Raw genomic sequence first — 20,788 nt, 5'->3', positions numbered from 1 at the left:
TATTAATTGGTAGTAATAATTAATTAATTGGTAATTAAATAATATTTGTTAATTATTTAAAATTTAATTGGTAATTAATTTAATGTAATTGATTAATTGCTAATTATGTAAATTAAAATAATTTATTTCCTGTAGCGGGTTTATAGGGGAATAGGGTGGGAAGTAATTTAATTATAATTAATTAAATATGTAAATTTAATAATTGGTAGTAATATTTAATTAATTGTTAATTTAAAATTATTTGTTAATTAATTAAAATGTAATTGGTAATTAATTTAATTTAATTGATTAATTGCTAATTATGTTAAATTAAAGGGGTATTTTTAGGGTTCAGGGTCAGTTTTTGGTTTTTGGGTAAAGGGGTATTTTTAGGGTTCAGGGTCAGTTTTTAGTTTTTGGGTAAAGGGGTATTTTTAGGGTTCAGGGTCAGTTTTTAGTTTTTGGGTAAAGGGGTATTTTTAGGGTTCAGGGTCAGTTTTTAGTTTTTGGGTAAAGGGGTATTTTTAGGGATCAGGGTCAGTTTTTAGTTTTTGGGTAAAGGGTTATTTTTAGGGTTCAGGGTCAGTTTTTAGTTTTTGGGTAAAGGGGTATTTTTAGGGTTCAGGGTCAGTTTTGGGTTTTTGGGGTACAGGGGTACAGTGTAAAAATAAAGTAAAATTAAATTTACATTAAATTAATTTAATGAAATTTAATTAAATTAAATTATATTAAATTATTTTTAAATAATTTAAATTAAAAAAATTATTATATACTTACCAATACTTATGTTGTAATGGTAGTGCATTGTAAAAGTTGCGTTGTAACGTCATATACCCATTGTTGCACTCTTTGGAGTGGGAATAGTAATTTTAACCCCTACGCTATCCAACGCTTTCCCTACTGTTGCACCCACTGGAGTGGGAATAGTAATTTTTACTCTTTTGTATTTGTACGTTAATAATATTGGCTATTATTTAATTAAATTTTGTTACTATATATATATATGTTTTAAGAAATATGATTAAAAAAATATTATTTTTTACTTTCATTAATTATTTAATTATTAAAAGTTATTTTAAGTATTGTTAAGTATATTTTAGTAATTATTTTTTTATATTAATGTAATTAAACATTGTTTTTATTAAAGTCGATATTTTTTACAACTATATTTTTGTAAACGATATTTTTAACTCGATATTTTTGTACTTACCTGTTTGTAGATAGAAACTCGATATTTTGTCTCTCGATATTTTGTCAACTATATTTTTGTTGGTCGATATTCTGTCCCTCGATATTATTTCAGTGATCCATTCTGGATACTGTACCGACACGTCCAAAACACATTTGATGTAGCTTTGTGGTGTAAAGTAGCCGAAAGTAAATTTACCAGCGCAATACATAACATCTAATTAGAATATTGGAATGTTAGTAGCTACATTGAAAACAATGGAGTGCTCCGGGCTTATAATGGCTGGTATAAGCCCGGAGCTCCAATATTCCAATGTTTCTTTGTTCAAAGCTCTGGCTGTGAACAAAGGCTTCGGGGAGTCTGAGGGGATTTCAATCTCCTCGCACTCCCTGAGGCTTTGTTTTATTTGTTAGAACATTCTGCCCTCTAGTGGCAGAATGTTCGAATAGCCTTATAGCCCTTTGAAGCAGGGTTATAACGGTAATTAAAGTTCCACTGCCTTGTTAAAGTCCCTAGCCTGCGGCTGGGGCCTTTAAAGCTGTAGGGCCTTTAATAGCCGGTATAGCCCCCTACAGCGGGCTATAAGGCTATAATAATTACATGTCTTCATGCAATAAAGTTGGTTGATATAAATGGAAAGAGAAGAGACATTATGAGTAGTTTTAAATCATATAATGGTTTGAGTTAGGGTGAGAGAGACTATATAGGCTGTATACATCTGTAATGAAAGTGGAGCAAGTAATACCTCTACATTGATACAATCTATTCCCCCGGGGAAGAATATGTTTAAACTCAAAATGGATCTATATTAGAGGTAAGTGTTTCATTATAAGTAAGGCTCCCTGTTTTATGTTTATACAGATTTTTACAGATAAATACAGACTGAAAACACTGTGTTTTCTTTCTGCATTTATTTTTAAAAGTGGATAAATACAGAAAATGGTGCTTCTTTTAAGTAATTCTCTGTGCAGTCTTTCATGAATTATAGGCCAGCAGCTGAGCAGATGGACAGCAAGGGAATAAAAAAACAGGATGAAATTTCTTTAAATAACAGAATATGTCACATACATGTATGGTATGCTAATATTTATCATTGGATGTACTACTATGTAATATTTGTCAGCTTAAATAGCTAAAAAACGACAGACATCATAGTATGAGTGCGCGTCCTATCAGTTAAATAGATACGGAAATGTACAGTTTTACAACTTCTTATATACGAAAAACACAAAATAAATATGGATAAATACAGATAAAATGGCCAAAAAATAAATATGGATAAATACAGACAGAAATGGCCCAAAAATAAATACCATAAAACCGGGATCCCTAATTATAACTAAGTGTTTTTGCCTGTGCTGCTTCCCTTGAGTAAGACTACAATTTTCTTTGATGTTTCAAATCAATTGACTTTTACAAAAGAGATAAATCAAAAGGACTATGTGTGAGAAATAAGTATTATGTGGAATTTAATTAGAATTTTCTATATTATGTTTTTGTAGTCGGGGGCTGCATAGATTCCAAATCTGGAAAAATACTGACTGCTGTTATATATAGACACATTCCAGGAGCTTCAGATATTTTCCATGCTTTGTAAGATTAATGTCACTCCTTATTCTAAATGCCATTTGGTAACATTTAATTTGTCAATGCACCAAAACAGAGCAGGCAAAAGGTCATAAAAAAATAGTAAATGAGCTTTCAGAAACATTTGATGTCAATGCTGCATCTACTATCGAGTTATATATGGTATAAAGTACCCTATACCCTACATTGGAAGGATGCCGCTAGTCACCAAAGAGTTCCATGACCATTTAGAGGAAAAAGTCCAAAGGTCGAGGTCCTTTATAGGGTCATGGGACTCAGAGGGTATTTTGTCCTTATAATATATGGTGACATCATCACCACTCCCACAAACCTCTCAATTCATTGGTGTCTCGCTCTTTCATATGAAAAAAATAGTATGGGTGCAGACAAAATACAGACAAAATACTAGAACCAATGTATTGTAAGTGATAAAAATGTTGTGGTTCAGATTGTGTAGAAACAAGCAATGAGATTGTATTTTTTGTATAGTGACGTATACCACGGAAATAAATAAACATGCTGCTATAAATTCTATTTTCACCGGATCACTGGTTGTTTGAGAAAAGCACATCAGAACAACAAAAACTAATTCTCAATTTCGTTGTTTATACAGTATAAACATACAAGCATAATTACAGCTGTAGTATAAATTATACTACAGCTGTAATTATGCTCAGTGACCAGGCTTTCACTTTGACTTTTGACCCTGTCCTCAGTCAGTATGACGTCTCAACTCAACTGTAATACCTGATTACAATTGAAAAGCGTTGTCATTTTCTTATTACAAGAGACGCCACAACTCAACTGTAATAAAGAAAATAGAGACTGACTTTTACACTGGGATTGCTCTATGAGGCACCACTCTTGAATATGTTGAGTGTGCTGTTGTCTATCACCCGTCATGGCACCTTGGGACAGGACTCATCATGGGTATAGTATGGAGTCACCTACTGAATAGGCATGATGTATGGCGAATTATGTTGCACACACTGGGGACAATGGCTAAATTGTTCAGTCTTGTCTGCAAGCGCTAAAGTACGTAACTGTCTATTAAATGCACGCTTTGATCATATCTTCCCCTATATAGAAGCTATGCCCAACCCAAAGCTCAGAAATGCAATGTTGAAATTTAGAGTCGGCCTGAACCCATGTAACATCAATAGGAAGATAAAATCACTTATGTCGAATGACCAAGGTCTGTGCTCCTGTGGCCTACAAGTAAAATGTAGTAGTCAACATATTTTTTTGATTGTTTGTGGTTTTTAAAAGAACGGAAAAAAAATTAAAACCTATTTTTATTGTCTATAAAAGTTTTCAGTAGGGACCACGCACTCAGCTTATTGACAAATATGCGATTTTTAAATGTGGCATGTGCAATAGGAAGATTTTTAATTGCAATACAGGAGTAATTGAAGGAAACGGCATAGGTTGAAACGAATACATGGTAGAAGTTCAATCTCATCTATGATCTGTGGACTATGCGAGATTCTGTACACATGTATAGCCAATGTATAAGCAACTCCTTGCTGCTTTGGTGAAGAACTAAGAGTTCTTATACTTGAGTTCCCTATTGTATATTTTAGTAGGTTTTTAATGTGTATTGTATTGTCTTATGGTGAAACCGTTGGGTTAAATCATATTTTAATTTTTTGTAAAGTGCTATTTTTATGGTTAAATATGCCAAATAAAAATATTCAAATGGTCAAATGCACGCTTTGAGAATGTAACCCTGTTTTGTTTTATGGGCAGGGCCTCAAAGGACGTCAGGGGGATCCAGGAACCTCGGGACCTGATGGTAAGCCTGTGAGTACGTTTTTAATATTCCATATATTGTGGCACAAGTAATACAACAATACACAGCTACAATGCAAGACACTTCACTATGTTTTAAAGGCAGGCAGAACATTTCGGCAGGCTTGCGTGCCTCATTAGTGCAATACTAATTACACCTGCTGCAGCTTAGCAATGGTCTGTGCCTCCCACTCACAAAGTACAAAGCAAGGTTCAAATTCGAGAGCTGCTATCACCAGTTAATGACGCATCTCAATGCCGTGCACAGTTTGATTCACCAGAGTCGGATAATACTGCAGATCTTGTCTGGAGCATAAAGGCACTCTATGCAGCTTCCTGTGCAATGATCACACATGCCTATGGCCCCCCTTGGAAGAGACCATTAACAGGGGTCACTAGGCGAATTCCGAAATGAAGGGGGCAGCAGAAAGAAGATATTGTATCTTGCCTACCATGCAAAAATATCATGCGGGTGCCAGTCCAGAAAGTGCACGTAAGACTTAAACCTAACGTGTAACGTTCACAGAGGGTACAATATTATGGAGTACGTTCAGCATCAAGAATGAAGTAGAAGTTGCAAACGTTATGTTTTTTATCATAATTAATTTTAAAAAAACGAGACGCAATTACCTCCTTTGGAAGATGTTCTTTAAAAAAAAAATTGTTCGTTGACGTCCCTCTGACGGGTGAACCTTAGTGTTTCATTGAATGGCCCTCTTCCACTTCGGGCGTGCGGTGATCCTATGAGGTCTCAGTTTATTACCTCACGCATAGTCCTACGGTATATAGCATGACTTATGTTATTGCAGAACAAAAAAAATACGTTTGAGGCATTGTAGCGTGCTTTAATATTTACATATGTGATTTATTATAAGTTGCGATGATGGCTTTTCTTTTGTTTTGTTCCCTTTACCGTAAAATATGTCTAGTGATCTTTTGGCAATACTTATTATCTATTGTTTACTGTATGATGCTTTGTCATAAAAATCCAAATAAATGAATGGGATTAAAATAAAAATAAAAATTAGTTTTTCAGTTTTTGCTTACTTTCATTAGAACATCGACATCAGAAACAAGAGACAAGAGGCATCTCTAGATAAACAATTTAAAGACAACATTGACCCATCTTATAGGTCACTGCTCCACAGTAATGCAAGATACAGAAAAAGTTGCAATTTTCTGCGATAATTGTTAAGCCTTACGTGCCCCTGTCTATCAGTCATTTCTGCCTATATGACTGAGACAATTGCTTGTTGTTATCAGTCACTAAATGAGGAAAATGTATTATCGACTGTCCAACCTAATATGGAGTTCTTTGGAGGAATAACACACAGTTTACTCTAGTACCTGCTGAAAATAAAGGTCTAAACAATGTTTTATGTTATGCAACTATTTATATTCTACAGGGTTTTCCGGGTGCCCCAGGTGTACCAGGCATCCCTGGCAGTCCAGGTGAAAAGGTAGGCTTGTTTCCCTTACATTGAAGGCAGATACAGTGACGCAGAGGTGACTTTAAATGATGAATTCAATAACGAATCTGCTCTCGATTCTAAGCTGATCACGTCACATGGTGAGAGCCACTGAAAAAGATATTTAGCACAAGTTAAAAAAATATATAGTAAAGTATGCTGTCTAAAAAAAGTGTGAACTAACTAAATATCTAGCTGCCTTATTTATACGCCATTCAAAGATAAATGTACCAATGTTCTGATTTCATTAGCCCTTGTGATTAATTTAACTTTTCTTTTTCGGAAAAATGTTTTTTACATTCAAGCATGTCTTCTTAAAGGGCAGCACCTAATTATGAAAACACATAAGTTACCCCAGGGCAATACCTAATGGCAAGATACATTATACATTAAAAAAGTGAAGTATCTACTGAGTTTAATTTGTTAATGAAGGACTGGTCAAAGAGAGGCCAAGATCGGCCACACACTTGATGTTGTTTTCGTATATATTGATGCATCAGTAGGTCAATATATGTTTTTTGGTAATTTATGAATGTATGTACAATTGTGGTTTAATTTATGTTTGTACTATTGTGTTTTCATAATTAGGTGTTGCTATTCCGCCGCAGCGCTAAGGGGGCGGGGCGGCGGTCCCGTGCTCGTGACGGAACCGCCCCGTCACGGCACGCGGGTGAGCTGTGCTTGTGATGGAACGGTTCCGTCACGGCCCCGCCCGCTCAATAGAACGCGCCGCGCAGGCGCGAAAACAGCGCTGCGCAGGCGCGGCGGCGGGGCCGTGACGGAACCGTTCCGTCACCAGCACAGCCCACCCGAGGCTCCTGACGGAACGGTTCCGTCACGAGCATGGGAGGGGTTAATGTAAAAAACATTTTTCTGAAAAAGAAAAGTGAAATAAATCACAAGGGCTAATGAAATCAGAACATTGGTACCTCTATCTTTGAATAACCGATAAATAATGCAACTAGATATTTAGTTAGTTTACATAATAAAAGTTGTCCAATCTAGTTTGCACAAGGACCTAAGCCTTCCTTTATTAACAAGTCTAAAAATGTGGGCACCACCAACTTCACATTTGGGGCTGGTATATGTTGATTGCAACAGTAGGAAGGTTTCCGGAATTTAGGGGCATATTACCAAGGGCCTTATCGCCGCTTTAGCAGTAATTTTTCCCGCTAAAGCGGTGATAATTTTATTGCCCTATTACCTAGCTGTCGCTAACACCAGTTAGCAACAACTAGTAGGAGATAGCGATCCTCTTAAGGCCCACTTTGCATGTCAGCGATAATTATCGCTAATGACATGCAAAGTGGGCGTGCCAAGATGTTAGCGACTGGAAACAGTCGCTAACATCGCTATCTCCTATTACCTACTTTTGGAAATAATCGCGCTAAGCGCGATTATCTCCAAAGCTAACGCCTGCCCATAGCAGTTCTTAGCCATGTTATCCAATGGAAGGTGGATAACATGGCTAAGAGCATTGTAACGAAAATGCATGAATATCGCAGGATTTTTACCGCTTTTGAGATAAACCTTGATAATATCAAAGTATCTCAGCGGTAAAAATCGTCGGAGCGCGGCGATATTATTATAGCCGCTAACCATGCATAGCGATATTTATCGCTATTGCTTGGTAATATGCCCCTTAGTTATTAGTCAATTGAAAATTCTACTGATCATCTCATGTAGATGGTCTGAGAAAAAAGTCAAAATGTCTAAGGAATTCTAAGGCTGAACACAATGAACTGAATATAAAGAGCTTAGTGGAGACTAGTGTTCTGCCACATGAGGTCGGGAACATTATTTTAACATGTCCTAACTCAGGAATACATTTCATTTCCCCTCTCCCATGCATGCACAACCCACCCAACTTCGAGACCCTAACCTAAGAATCCCTCAGCTGCACTGCCACCACCAACAGTACTACCTCTATCACGTAACACTGCAACTTTCAAATCAACACCGAGGACAAAAGAACACTCAGAGGCACTCTCGTCTACATACCAAAGGACCCCACGTGCCCCGCCTTTGATTTCATCACTCCCCTGACCATCAACTCGAAAGACTTCATCTTCCTTGGGGACTTCAACTTTCAACTGGATGACACAAACACAACCATCATTCTTGAATGTGGACATCCTCGGCATCTTGCAACTAGTCACCGACCCCACACACATAACCGAACACACACACAGAGCCCCATATTTTCAGCTGATTCAGAAAAGGGGGTGGTGATGAACAGAGTGCCTGAATTAAGCAGACCACTCTTACCCAGTCCAAAGATCAGGGCTTGATCCATCACCGTTTTTTAGCTCACTTCACCATCCCAGCTCAGAACTTGGCTATATGCAAATTAGTCTGTTCCTGTCCCAGTGCTTGATGGGAACAGGGCAAACCAAACTACCAAGCCAATTCTTATACTGGGAAGGAAACAAGCTTCCGGGGACCGGTTTCTGCCATTTCAGGCGTCGTCGGCCCGGCTTGCTTGAATCCCGATGGTGCAATGAGCAAGGGACTCACATCTGAGTATACCCTTCCACGCTTATGGTGGACAAAATGATTCAGAAAAGGGGGTGGTGATGAACAGAGTGCCTGAATTAAGCAGACCACTCTTACCCAGTCCAAAGATCAGGGCTTGATCCATCACCGTTTTTTAGCTCACTGCACCCTCCCAGCTCAGAACTTGGCTATATGCAAATTAATCTGTTCCTGTCCCAGTGCTTGATGGGAACAGGGCAAACCAAACTACCAAGCCAATTCTTATACTGGGAAGGAAACAAGCTTCCGGGGACCGGTTTCTGCCATTTCAGGCGTCGTCGGCCCGGCTTGCTTGAAGCCCGATGGTGCAATGAGCAAGGGACTCACATCTGAGTATACCCTTCCACGCTTATGGTGGACAAAATGATTCAGAAAAGGGGGTGGTGATGAACAGAGTGCCTGAATTAAGCAGACCACTCTTACCCAGTCCAAAGATCAGGGCTTGATCCATCACCGTTTTTTAGCTCACTGCACCATCCCAGCTCAGAACTTGGCTATATGCAAATTAGTCTGTTCCTGTCCCAGTGCATGATGGGAACAGGGCAAACCAAACTACCAAGCCAATTCTTATACTGGGAAGGAAACAAGCTTCCGGGGACCGGTTTCTGCCATTTCAGGCGTCGTCGGCCCGGCTTGCTTGAATCCCGATGGTGCAATGAGCAAGGGACTCACATCTGAGTATACCCTTCCTGCTTAATTCAGACACTCTGTTCATCACCACCCCCTTTTCTGAATCATTTTCAGCTAGCAGCATCTGCGGATTCCCCCAAGGGTCCTCTCTGAGCCCAACCCTGTTCAAACACCTATATGGCCCCTCTCGCCACCCTGGACAGATCCCATGGCATGGACATTATAAGATATGCTGACAACACTCAGCTCATTCTCTCCCTATCTTCAGATCACCAAATCCAACTTCCACAGGTGCATTACCAGCGTTGTCAGCCGAATACAGAAAAGGTGTTTCAAACTCAACACAGAGGAGACAGAGATACTCATTTTTTAGAGCAACACCTCCCTATCGGATGATACCTGGTGGCCAACTGGACTTGGAGCCTCACCCACAGAGCATGCAAGCATCAAACTCGACAGCAAGCTCACTATGAAGAAGCAGATAAATGCTGTCTTGTCATCCTGCTTCCTTACCCTACGCATGCTAAGGAAAAAATCTTCAAGTAGCTCCCCATCAGCACCAGACCTGCCATCACCCAGGACCTCATCACCAGCTGCCTGGACTATGGCAATTTCCTCTATACAGGGATCACCTCACAACTAACAAACAGACTCCAAACCATTCAGAACGCAGCAGCCACGCTCATGCTCGACCTACAGAGATGGACATACATCACCCCTCACCTCAAATCTCAAAACTGGCTCCCTATCAGCAAAATGTACCAGTTCAACCTGTTTACCCATGCCTACAGTGCCCTACACAACAGGGTTCCAGCCTATATCAATTACAGAGTGAATTTCCACCAACCCATCAGATAACTATGCACCTCATCCCTCTCCCTAGCCCACACACCACGCATCCACAGTAGCAGGAGCGCCGGCCATGCCTTCTCCCACCTGGCTACAAAATCCTGGAACGGTCTCCCCCTCCCCTCCGAAAAGCCCCAACCCTGCAGGATTTCAGGAAGGAACTAAAATCTGGTTGTTCAAAAGATGGCCCGGAGCAGCAGCCCCCCATACCCTGTGCCTGGATACCCTCATGGATAAGAAGCAGTGCTTTACAAATCCTAAATAATTGATTGATTGAACCTAGGAATGCTAACAAGATATACTTTACTTACTTAGCAATGCATCTAAAATCATTGAAGTGTACCACGTGCCTGGGGTCCATGTGTGTATGAAGGTCCTTACTCAGCAGTGCATCTCAGATCATTGGAGTGTAGTAAGTGCCTGGGGTCCATGTGTGAATGAAGTGTGTCTTGTCTAATGCCTCCAAAATATTATATGGGGATGTCTGATCTTTTTCTGTTTTACCACAATATAAACGGGTTTTGTCGTGTAATCTATGCGGATAGCAAATCATAAAGATTGTTTTTATAAAAATACTCCACTGAAAGACACTCGTACTGAAAGTACCACCTAACACTACCAGTCATTTACATCCACGAGGTAATAACAACTGTAAAAACACCTCGGGGAAAATAACATTAGTGTTGGATATCTACTGTTAGCTGATTATGACTTCAGAGGTAAATAATGGGGCAAACAGAATGTAAACCATGTTTGCACATGTTTTGCCTATGGTGCTACCCACAATGCTTTGCGTGGGCAAATATCGTAAACTAGAAGCAATTACCAATTGCTGTAAATGTACACTTATTGCCCTCTGCTCCTAATGAATGCAAGTGTTCAAACAGGTGCAAATGATATTTACATCTATCTTCGCACTATCTCATGGTTCAAAATGAATCCTTGTCTAAATATCCCCACAACTGCAACTGAAACATCTGGACACTCAGAACCCAGTCCCAGCCGTTCTCTTTTTCACACTAGACCGCTTGCTTGGGTCCACAGTTGTTGCCTAGTCTGTGACAGGCAACACATCTTGAAAGAAGGATTAAATAAGGGCTATTTAACATGAAACTCCCTTATGCGTGAATGAAACAGCATTACCAAACAGTTTGTCATTGCTGCCGAGCCATAAACCCAGTGATTCATATATTCAGACATCATCCCCGGAAAGCAATCCAGCTTTGAGGATTACATTTAAGTCTTTGCATAGGATGCATTCTACCATGAGTCTGGCTTCTCAGTTCTAACTGACTCAAGGTCGCTTGCAACCTTCTATTTAAAGGATTCCACCACAGTCTGGTGTCTCAGTTGCCTTTTGGAGCTGTTTCATCACTGCTGTATTTGTAACTCTTATTTTTTGTAGTAAGTGAGTACTAATTATTGCTATCACTGAGTTACAGCATGTGATAGGCGTGGCCAGTCATGTTACTAAATTGATTGGTTGCCATCTGGTATGGTATGCTTGGTGCATAGAACATAGTATGTGACTGAGTTAATTCAAGGTAGTGGTTGATGCGGGAAAACCATGTTGGCTCTCTTCTAGCCTATTCGGACAGAAATGGGTGGTGTTTTTGTTTTTAGGTCTCGCCTAGAAGGCATATGAGCTGTCTCTTAAAAATGTATGTTTCTATCACTTGGCTTTGAGACTGCCCATTGCTTACTATTTCATGATTTCATTGTCACTCTCATTTGCTTGCTTCTTATTGGTCAGCTGCCATAGACTACATTCCTCTTTGTGTGTTTGCTCCTCCCCTAGAGCATGGATGCATTGCTTGTGTCTTCCCACAGCTCATTTGTTTAGGCACTAGATTTTTCTGTGGGTTTAAGCACTCTGCCAGAGTGTGTCTTTTTCAGTCTACTTCTTACCCATCTATATTCCACACTTGTCTGTCTGTTTACTCCCAACTGTTCCTTCTGCCATTGTCCGTGTTGCCTGCCCCCATCTGCCTTCACTCCTTTCGGTTACTGTCCGTGTTATCTTTCACTGACCCACTCTTCCTTCCTCTGTTCCTTGTCCATGTTGGCTTTCCGCTATCCACCTTCACACCTTCTGTTGTCTGTGTTGGCTTGCCCCCAACCGTCGTCCTTCCCTTTGTTGTCCTTGTGGGTTTACTGCCACCACCTTTCATCTCGTACACTGTCCCTCTGTTGACTCTGTTGGCTTGCCACCAGTGGTACTCCTATCTTCCGTTAGTTGTCCGTGTTGCCTCCATGTTGGCTTGACCGTTTCCATCCTTCCTTCTTTTTAATAATTGTATAATTGGGGTATGCTGACTCTAAAACGTTTTAGTGGATCCCAGTGCAGCCCACCAGCCAGGCAGTCAAAGAACGAGGGTTGATCTCTCCAAAATGACATCCTTGGGCAGAGTACAGACTCCCCAAAATGGCGACCTCTGGAGACCGTCTAGACGTCCTGAGGTGATGGCCCTTGAGAGGATCGGGCCACAGGAGGTAGGACATCTGTCAGAATGGCACAGCTTTGATGGAAATGGCCCTGCTTGTCATCTTGGTGTAGCATCATCTGATGAATGATAATTGATCTACCTACTCAGTTAGGTACTGAAAACGAAACATGGTCTGCACAAAGTACCCAGATTGTTATTCACCAGCAATTAATGATTTTGTCTAGCATTTTTCTTGTTTTAATAAAACGATACTATGTGTCTCGAAGCATAACTAGTTTTAACAGCAAATATTTAAATTGCTTTAAACAGGGCAAAAAAGACAACAATGCACACAATCTTGAAATAATTCTTTGTCGGTCAGATACATTTAAAAATAAATGTCTCCTAAAGCTTAGGTTACGCTATGGGGCCTTTAGAATTACCCCTTTTCATTGAGAAAGAAAAAATGCGGAATAACCTTCTGAATCAGATCTAGAGGTACCTATCTATTCACCAAGTATTTTCCCCTTTCTCAGTGGAACAAATGAATTAATAGGACCACCGGTTAAGTTGACTTTGAGTGTGTGGATTACCTAGGTGTGGATCAGGGGGTACTCAAAATAATTCTTCTTACTCTACAAGCTAAACCAGGAAGTGCCTGGCATAGGGTTTATGGTTCTCCTCATTCCCTTATGAGCAACATTTTTTTATATCCCCTGCAGAATGTCTCCTTGCGAATCCATCAAGACTCCATCCAGCCTCTTAGGCTTGCCATTCAACATTTATCTCACCCCTGATCATACCGTTTTTCTTCTTTGGAATGAATTGCTTTGATTATTTTAATGGCTTCCAAACTTTTTCTACATATATAAGAGAACATAGCAAAGCATTCCAACCACGAAATTCAGGACAGAGACATTGTTAAGGAGGATTGTTGGAGGAAACTTAAAAACATTTTGCTCAAACCTGACAAAACTAGACCCTGATCTGTACTAACACGTGTCTAACTATGCTACCTAAAAATCTTAGCTGAGTTAGATGCTCCTTTGCTTCCAAAACAGTGGTCATAGCAACATTGAACATTTTACACTGAACTCTTTACAGAGTGGGTATGTGAAGGGTGGAAAGGAAATCATATCTAAAAGAACACTTTGAGGGACAAAAAGCATCAGCAGTAAAGAATAATCGGCTAAAACAGAATATATTTATTTAGGTAAATCAAAAGAATCCACATGGAAAACGTAGGACGTTTTGAATAGGTCAATGTATACTGAAAGATTCTAAATGTGATTCTTATTCATATCAAGTCCAGTCTCATTATGTACTAGGGTCAATTCACATTTTTATATGGGACGTATGCAGCCTTGCTAGATTGGACCAGAGTGAACATCTAGTTAGTGGAATATAGTGAATTATCCACACCCGCCAAACTTTGAATCAGGTGTTGAGGGCATTGAATAGGAGCAGAATTTTGACTAGAGGAGGCCGCTATTGCCTACCACCAAACTTTCAAAAGTTTCCCTATTATTTAGAAATGTTAGAATACTGTATTAATTTGGGAGATGGTGACCCACCAACTTAAAAAGGGCCTATGCTGCTAGGTTACAACATAGTTCACTGAGAACACTATGTTCGATCCCTTGTATGTAAGATACAAGCAGCAGTCTTTCCCTCAGAGAAATATGTGATGATTTCAAGCAGTATGAAAAATATTAATGTCAGACACTTTAAGGAGCTATCAGGGCTGTGGATGATATGTTAAGCCCCCCTCAAACTCCAGTTTTTACACCTGCGGGCACACATGGCGTTCATTGTTGCTTGTACTACAGATTATGTCCCTCTCATTTGTACATAAAGACATACCATTTTTCAGTAAATTATGGAGTTCAACCATAAGCCTCGTGCAATGTTAGAAGGTGGTAACAGGATCTTTCATGATCCGGATCATCACCACTTAGTGAAAAGCCATTATATCAAAATTCTATAGTAACAAAATAAGAATTAATTCATTGTTTTGCACAAGCAGTTTAATACTGATGGTTCTATCATAATTGTGTCTAGCAATACCAATTTAAGCGACTTTTGTTAACAAACGGATGTATTAATTGTTCTTTTTAGGGTCCTCGAGGGCTAGCTGGGTTGAAAGGAGAACCTGGTGTACAAGGACTAAAGGTAAGAAAATACCCTCCTGGTTAAATTACTCATATAATATCAAAATTTATAAAGTGCATGGTTAAGCCCAAAGGTATGTCCCACGCTAGAGACAGAGAGCCCCAAAGGTCTATGACACTAACAGTCCAACCTACTAACAGAACACAAGAACGGCAGACATTCTGCCCCCCAGCCAACCTAACATGATCCTGTTCCAGAGATGATTGGTAGATCCAGGTTTTGAATCTTTACGGAAGACTTTTTCCAATGGTTCCATCCTCCGCTCAAGAGCCAGAGAGTTCCAGAGCTTCAACGCCAGAAAACCAAAGGAGCAGCCTTGATTTCCATTAGTATAGTGCAAATTGTTAAGCATAATTGCGAAAGTTCTCAAACGTCAATATATGTGTCACTTTAAGGTTTTCAGTGTAGGGCATTTTCCCCGCCATTGTAAAGACCCTCATCGCTATGTAACCATGGGCATTCCATAGCAGACATGGTTTCAGAAGGAAGGGCCTGGTTTTTTAGGGCAGGGCGTCTATACTCTGTCCCTGTAGAGTATATAGGTCCTAGTCAGGACGAATGGTTATTGTCCTCCATACAATGAGAGAAACCTCCCAACATGTCAGGGACATGGATTAATTTTGTTCCCAAAACCAGACCACACCTAAGAGCGCTCGTCTTTTGGGAAGACAGTCTAACTACCGCCATGGCATAACAATCCCACCAGCATTGTGTAATTTTCTTGAAAGTGTTCACTTCATGCCAGTCAAGTAATATTTTAACACAGAATGTCAGCTGCACTAGTGACAAAACTTAAATTTTGCAGATGTACTAGGGTGCAAGAGGCAATGTCTCTGATGCCCATTTGGTTAAGCGGCCAGCTAGCCACATCATAAGGCCCTTTGTTTCACAATTTGTCACAAATTCATATTATGGTGTGGATCCCAGTTGTGGAACGAAGAAAAGTTGAAACACAGCTTTGCTCCAGATATCTTCATGATTTCATAACCAATTACCAAGACACTTCTTCTTTAATGTGTAAGAAGATCTGATGCAGTTGTAGCACTGCTGGCACTTTTGTTACAGAGGGCAGATATTGCAGCACTGCTCAAAAAACGTACTTCACCCTTATTGCCAGCCGGGAAAATGCCTGTGCCCGCTATGGCCAGTCAGGCCCCAAAGAGCAGTCAGGCTTACCTAAAGAGGAAATGTGTTAAGTATTTGTGCAACACACTCATACTAACACAATGAATGCACCACAAAAACACCGCACACAGGTATAGTAAAACATATTATTATAGTCTAAATTAAAAAAGACCAACATGACAAAAAATCCAATGTATTGAAGTTGAGAAACTGAATTTTAAAGGAAAAAATTCAGTAAAGCTCTTAGAATCAAGAAGCGCTAAAAAGGTTACTTCACATAGCACTGGACAGGGGCAAAGTCAAAGTTCAGTCCAACTGAGATGGAGCACCGGCCAGCTACAGGACCCTCGCAGGACCCAGTGAATAAAGTACATTTCCTGGTCGCAAGCAACAAGATGCGTTGATCATCTCCGCACAGTAAAGATGATGCATCACCTCCGAAGGTGGGTGGTGGAGTCGAGAGGTATTAAGAGATCTGCTGGATTCTGTCACACAGTCGAGGGGATGAGTCAATCTCACCAATGTGCATCAGCAGCAATATGCTGTCCGATGTATCAATCTCTATTGGAAAAGCGCTTGTTTTGATGTGATGCACTGATTTTATTCCTGCAATCGGTCGATGCACCGGTTCTGTTACACCCAGACAGGATTAAAATACATGTTGCAAGTATCTGGGCCACTTCCAGTGAGCCAAGCACAGGAGTATGTGTAGAGAGCTTGATATCCCTGGAGCAACAGGAGGCAAGACAACAAGCCCTTGGAGATCACTTGGAGCGAAGGCAGAGTCCAGCTCTCCTTCAGCAGGGTCGGAGAGCAGCAGGGCAACAAAAAGAAAAGCAGGTCGTTCAGATCAGCAGTCCCGATGATTCCTTTGAGGAGCTCAGCAGTTCATCTGAAAGAGATTAGTTACAAGCCCAGTAGTACCTGATTTTGTGGGGTCAGAGACTCAGTACTTAAACCAAAAAGTGCCTTTGATCGGGGGGGGGGTTTAAAGCAGCTCTCTGAAGTGCAAAGGTTCCCCTTTCAGCCCAGACCTCTATGTTAGGCTACCTATGGGGGTAATCAGTCCTTTGTTTGTGGACAGGACACCGCCTATTCAAGTGAATTGTAAGCCCCTTCCTTCCATCCTGCCCAGGCAAGGCCATCAGAATGCAGATTTATGTATACGGGCACTCAGAAACACCTATCCTACCTGTGTTGTGGCTGTTTAGAGGTAATGCACAAAGTGTAGTTGTCACCCACCGCAGACATGTGTTGAAGACAGGCTGTCAGGTACATAGACCAGTAAGTGTAGAGAAAAGTCCACTTTCTAAAAGTGACATTTTTAAAATAGTAATGTTAAATCCAACTTCACTAGTAAGTAGAATTTATCAATACCAATCCAAACATTTGAAATATTAAAAAAGCCACTCCTTCCTGAACAGGAATTACAGCTTAAAAGTCTATTAAGGCATTCCTAATGCTAACCTATGAAATGAGAAAGCCTCACAGTAGTGAAAAATGAAAAAGGCTGTTTGTCACTATCAGAACATGCAAACCATAAAAGTACATGTCCTGCCTTTTACTTTCATAGCACCCTGTCCTTAGGGCTACCTAGGACCTACCTTAGGGGTGACATATATGTAATAAAAAAGGGACCTTAAGGGTTGGCAAGCAGCTTTAAATGCCAAGTCAAAGTGGCAGTGAACTGCAAACACACACAATGCAGTGGTAGGCCTTAACCAGGTTTGAAAGACTACTTCTGAAGGTGGCACAACTAGTGCTGCAGCCCACTAGTAGCATTTAACTTAAGGGCCCTGGGTATATGGTATACCACCTTACAAGGGACTTACAAGCAAATTAAATAGAACAATCAGGTATACACCAATTACACACATATTTAGGGAAAAAGCACATGCACATTGGCACTGGTTAGCAGTTGTAAAGTGCATAGAGTCATAATGCCACCAAAAACAGTTCAGCAAAAAGAGGAGGTAAAAGACAAACAAGTCTGAAGAAAGACCACCCTAAAGACGGCAGGTCTAACAACTGCTATCATCCTGCTTACCCCACTATCACTGGTAACACCTTTCCCACTGAAATCACACAAACAACATTAACTTCTGTCCTGCCACCCTTCCCTAGTTCCCTTAGAAGTGTCATTCCTTCTCCCTCTAAAATATGTTTTAAAACATAGCTGGCATCCAGTCACCACCTAACCACACTTGATAATCTTCTGGCCAGCCATTTAGTCATAATATTTTTAAAACCCCACTAGCTGGCATTTTGCTAACCTCTTTTACCATCCACTAAGGGTTTCATCCTCAACACTCCTGATTGCTTAGCTCTCTACTTTCAATTACAGAGTGGAGAAGCAGCAACAGGGTGACAGATGTCACCACGAGTCTCATTAGCACCGCCTGTGGTTCTGTCAGCTGCACAGAGGAGCGGTTGAGCACAGACCCAAAGTTGACACGAGAAACAACATTTGACAAACCAAGAGAGCAACCCTCAGCTCCCAATGTGTCTCAGATCAGCAAGGCACTGAAAAACTACAAGGAGAAAGAGCAGGCCCTCAGTTGCCATTCCCCTGTTGCATTTGGGTCTCAAAAGGCCATGTCTAAATGGAGGAAGACTAGATAAGGTGACATCACAAAAGTGGAACAACTTGAGATTTTCACTGCTAGAAGATATTTGCATTTAATAAATGGAATTCAACTCTAGTACTCAAGCTAATGACCTTCTATGAAATTCATACATACCATCATCCTACAGTACAGCAAGAACTAGAGTTATATTCATCACTCTCAGTAAGGAATTTGATTTAACTATTAACTTTTTTGTATTTAAAAGGAAGTCAAATGTTTGTGTACAGTGTAAGAGACTGATTACCAAACCTCTTGCTAAAATGAAGAGACAATGAGCACCGGTGCACAAAACTTAATTGTGTCAATTACAGGAAAATGTTTCTCACATGGTGTAATATGGGCATTTGTGTAGAAAAGTGTAATACCTTAAAACAAGCCAGCCCTTTAAAGTTCCCCCTTCACCATGGCAGATTAGACTAAACTAGTCCAAAGCCAGAATTTTATATGTAGAAAGATAAAACTGGTTGCTCTTCGTAATTGAGGAACATAGCATACTTTCAACCCAAAACGTGAAGGAAAAAGATTTGTGGACTATATCACTTCTGCTGTTTTGATGTGTGGTGTTTTTAAATGAGAGGAAAAAAGTAAGGAGCTTGCATCCTGGGGGGGCTGCACCTTCTCGTGCCTGGCCCTAAAGCCTCGAAAGACCACCCACAACATATCAAAGCCTCCTCCTCTCTTCACTTTTGCAAGGAGCTTCTCCTCTCCTGAGTTTCACAAGAAGCTAAGGATCTGTCTTTTCGAGTAACCCCCCAGGGGTGGCCTCACACCCCTCCTACAGAGCACCTGGGTACCCTCAAGGGTGATTAGTGTGCTATAAACGCACCAATAACGTATCTGTGCCTTCTGTAGACAACTAGCATTAGTTGTGCCTAGAAGATGGGAGAGGAATATCTGAAAAAGAGACATTTGCTTGTAGCTGGGATACGGGTTGTGTGCCCTTTTGTATCAGTCAGTCCAAAAACGAAATATGTTGTCATTCTTTAATTTGCCTTAGGTCTATTTGCCAGCTCCTGTAAAAGGCAATAAGTTTCATTTAAATAACAAAAAGACTATAAGGTGTCTTCGATTGCAGGTTTGACGATTGACTGCGCCTGTACTGTTAGAATCTTCCATCTCGAGCGAGGTGAATTGTGGTGTATTGTTCCTCCAAAGCTCCAAAGGAAAGCTCCAAAGCACCAAAGGAAAGATGATTGCAGACCTATTTCTTTATAAAATCTGGGATGACATTTCATGCCTGAAATGCTGGTGAGGGCAACTACCTGAACACTTCTTTAGATTCTGTAATTATACTCATACTTTGTGGTTGGTTATAGGCCTCATGTAGGGAGCAGGGTTGATTTATGAACATCCCTTGTCTGGAGGCTAGAATTCAGAGATGTCTTACAACAGATCTTTGTGAAACAATATGTTCCCATGTCTGCCTACAAGGATGTTCTCTGGCTGCAGTTGACACTCCTAATGCCACAAATCATAACCTAATAGGGTTGTATCAGACAGAAACTACGTTATTATCTTTTTGGTCCCCAGCAACTCTATACAATTGCACTCCACTGCATACTATTGACGAGGATCTGGAAATCCTTCAAGAGAGTCTGCACTGCATATGGTGCACTTGATTCTGCTGTTAGGGCATAGAACATGGTGGCAAGAAGTGCTTTAATGAGCTCTCCATCTTCCTGTTCTTGGATCTAATAATGATGCTGCCTCTGAGGCATTCGAGTTTTCCTCAGGCAATTGGGAACATCTTTCCTCAAAAGGCTCCTGAGGGTAACAGTTTCTCAGCACCATCAGGGAATTTGTTTTGTGAATTTTCTTGCATTCCTCAAGAAAGATTTTTCTAAGGTAAAGTTTTAAGGAAACCTGTCTGATTCTGCCGGCTATAAAAGCCTGAAGAAATCATCCTGCCCAGCTTATCATTCACTTTTCATAAAGCTCAGTGTATGTTGTGTGCGAGTAATCACATCAAATGGTTTAACACTGTACATATTGTCCCTTTGGGGGAAAAGGGTCATGTTGTTCTTCCTCTGGCTCCTCCTCAGTAGATCATCGGGGAGGATTTTAGGCCGTTATGGCAGAGAAATTTCTGACACAGCATTGTCACAACTTGTCAGTCAATCATGCTCTGCAATACCTGTCCGTAGAAAGTAGTCCCGGTGCCTCCTCCCCTAAATTTAATTCCTCCTGCAGAAGAAAATGTTGACACTTGGAAGAGCATAATCTCATGGTTTGTGAGATGGATGACAACTTCCAGATAACATTCACCAAGGGCACTTTCACCTTTGCTTGTGCTTGCTGCCGCGCGGAGCCTCATCTATGGAAGATGTATGAATGCCTCCTTCTGTGAGGCAGCTGTCTGCAAATGAGCCTCACCAAGTTAACAAAGAGCTGGGGTAGACCAGGAGCCCC

The 20,788-nt window shown here is 40.5% G+C and overlaps 1 protein-coding gene across 1 annotated transcript in view; it reads left to right on the top strand.

Moving 5' to 3' along the window:
• LOC144828174 (uncharacterized) overlaps window positions 1–20,788 on the top strand; it is a 418,953-nt gene that overhangs the window by 130,850 nt on the left and 267,315 nt on the right. Inside the window, exons 9-11 of the mRNA XM_078686271.1 lie at window positions 4,505–4,558; window positions 5,953–6,006; window positions 14,574–14,627. Of these exons, the coding sequence (XP_078542397.1) occupies window positions 4,505–4,558; window positions 5,953–6,006; window positions 14,574–14,627 (162 nt within the window). The remainder of the gene's footprint in view (window positions 1–4,504; window positions 4,559–5,952; window positions 6,007–14,573; window positions 14,628–20,788) is intronic.

Source organism: Lissotriton helveticus, chromosome 4_1 (assembly GCF_964261635.1).
Source record: "Lissotriton helveticus chromosome 4_1, aLisHel1.1, whole genome shotgun sequence".
Lineage (NCBI taxonomy): Eukaryota > Metazoa > Chordata > Amphibia > Caudata > Salamandridae > Lissotriton > Lissotriton helveticus.
The sequence above is the reverse complement of the archived record's forward strand: the minus strand, read 5'-3'. Positions and strand labels throughout refer to the sequence as shown.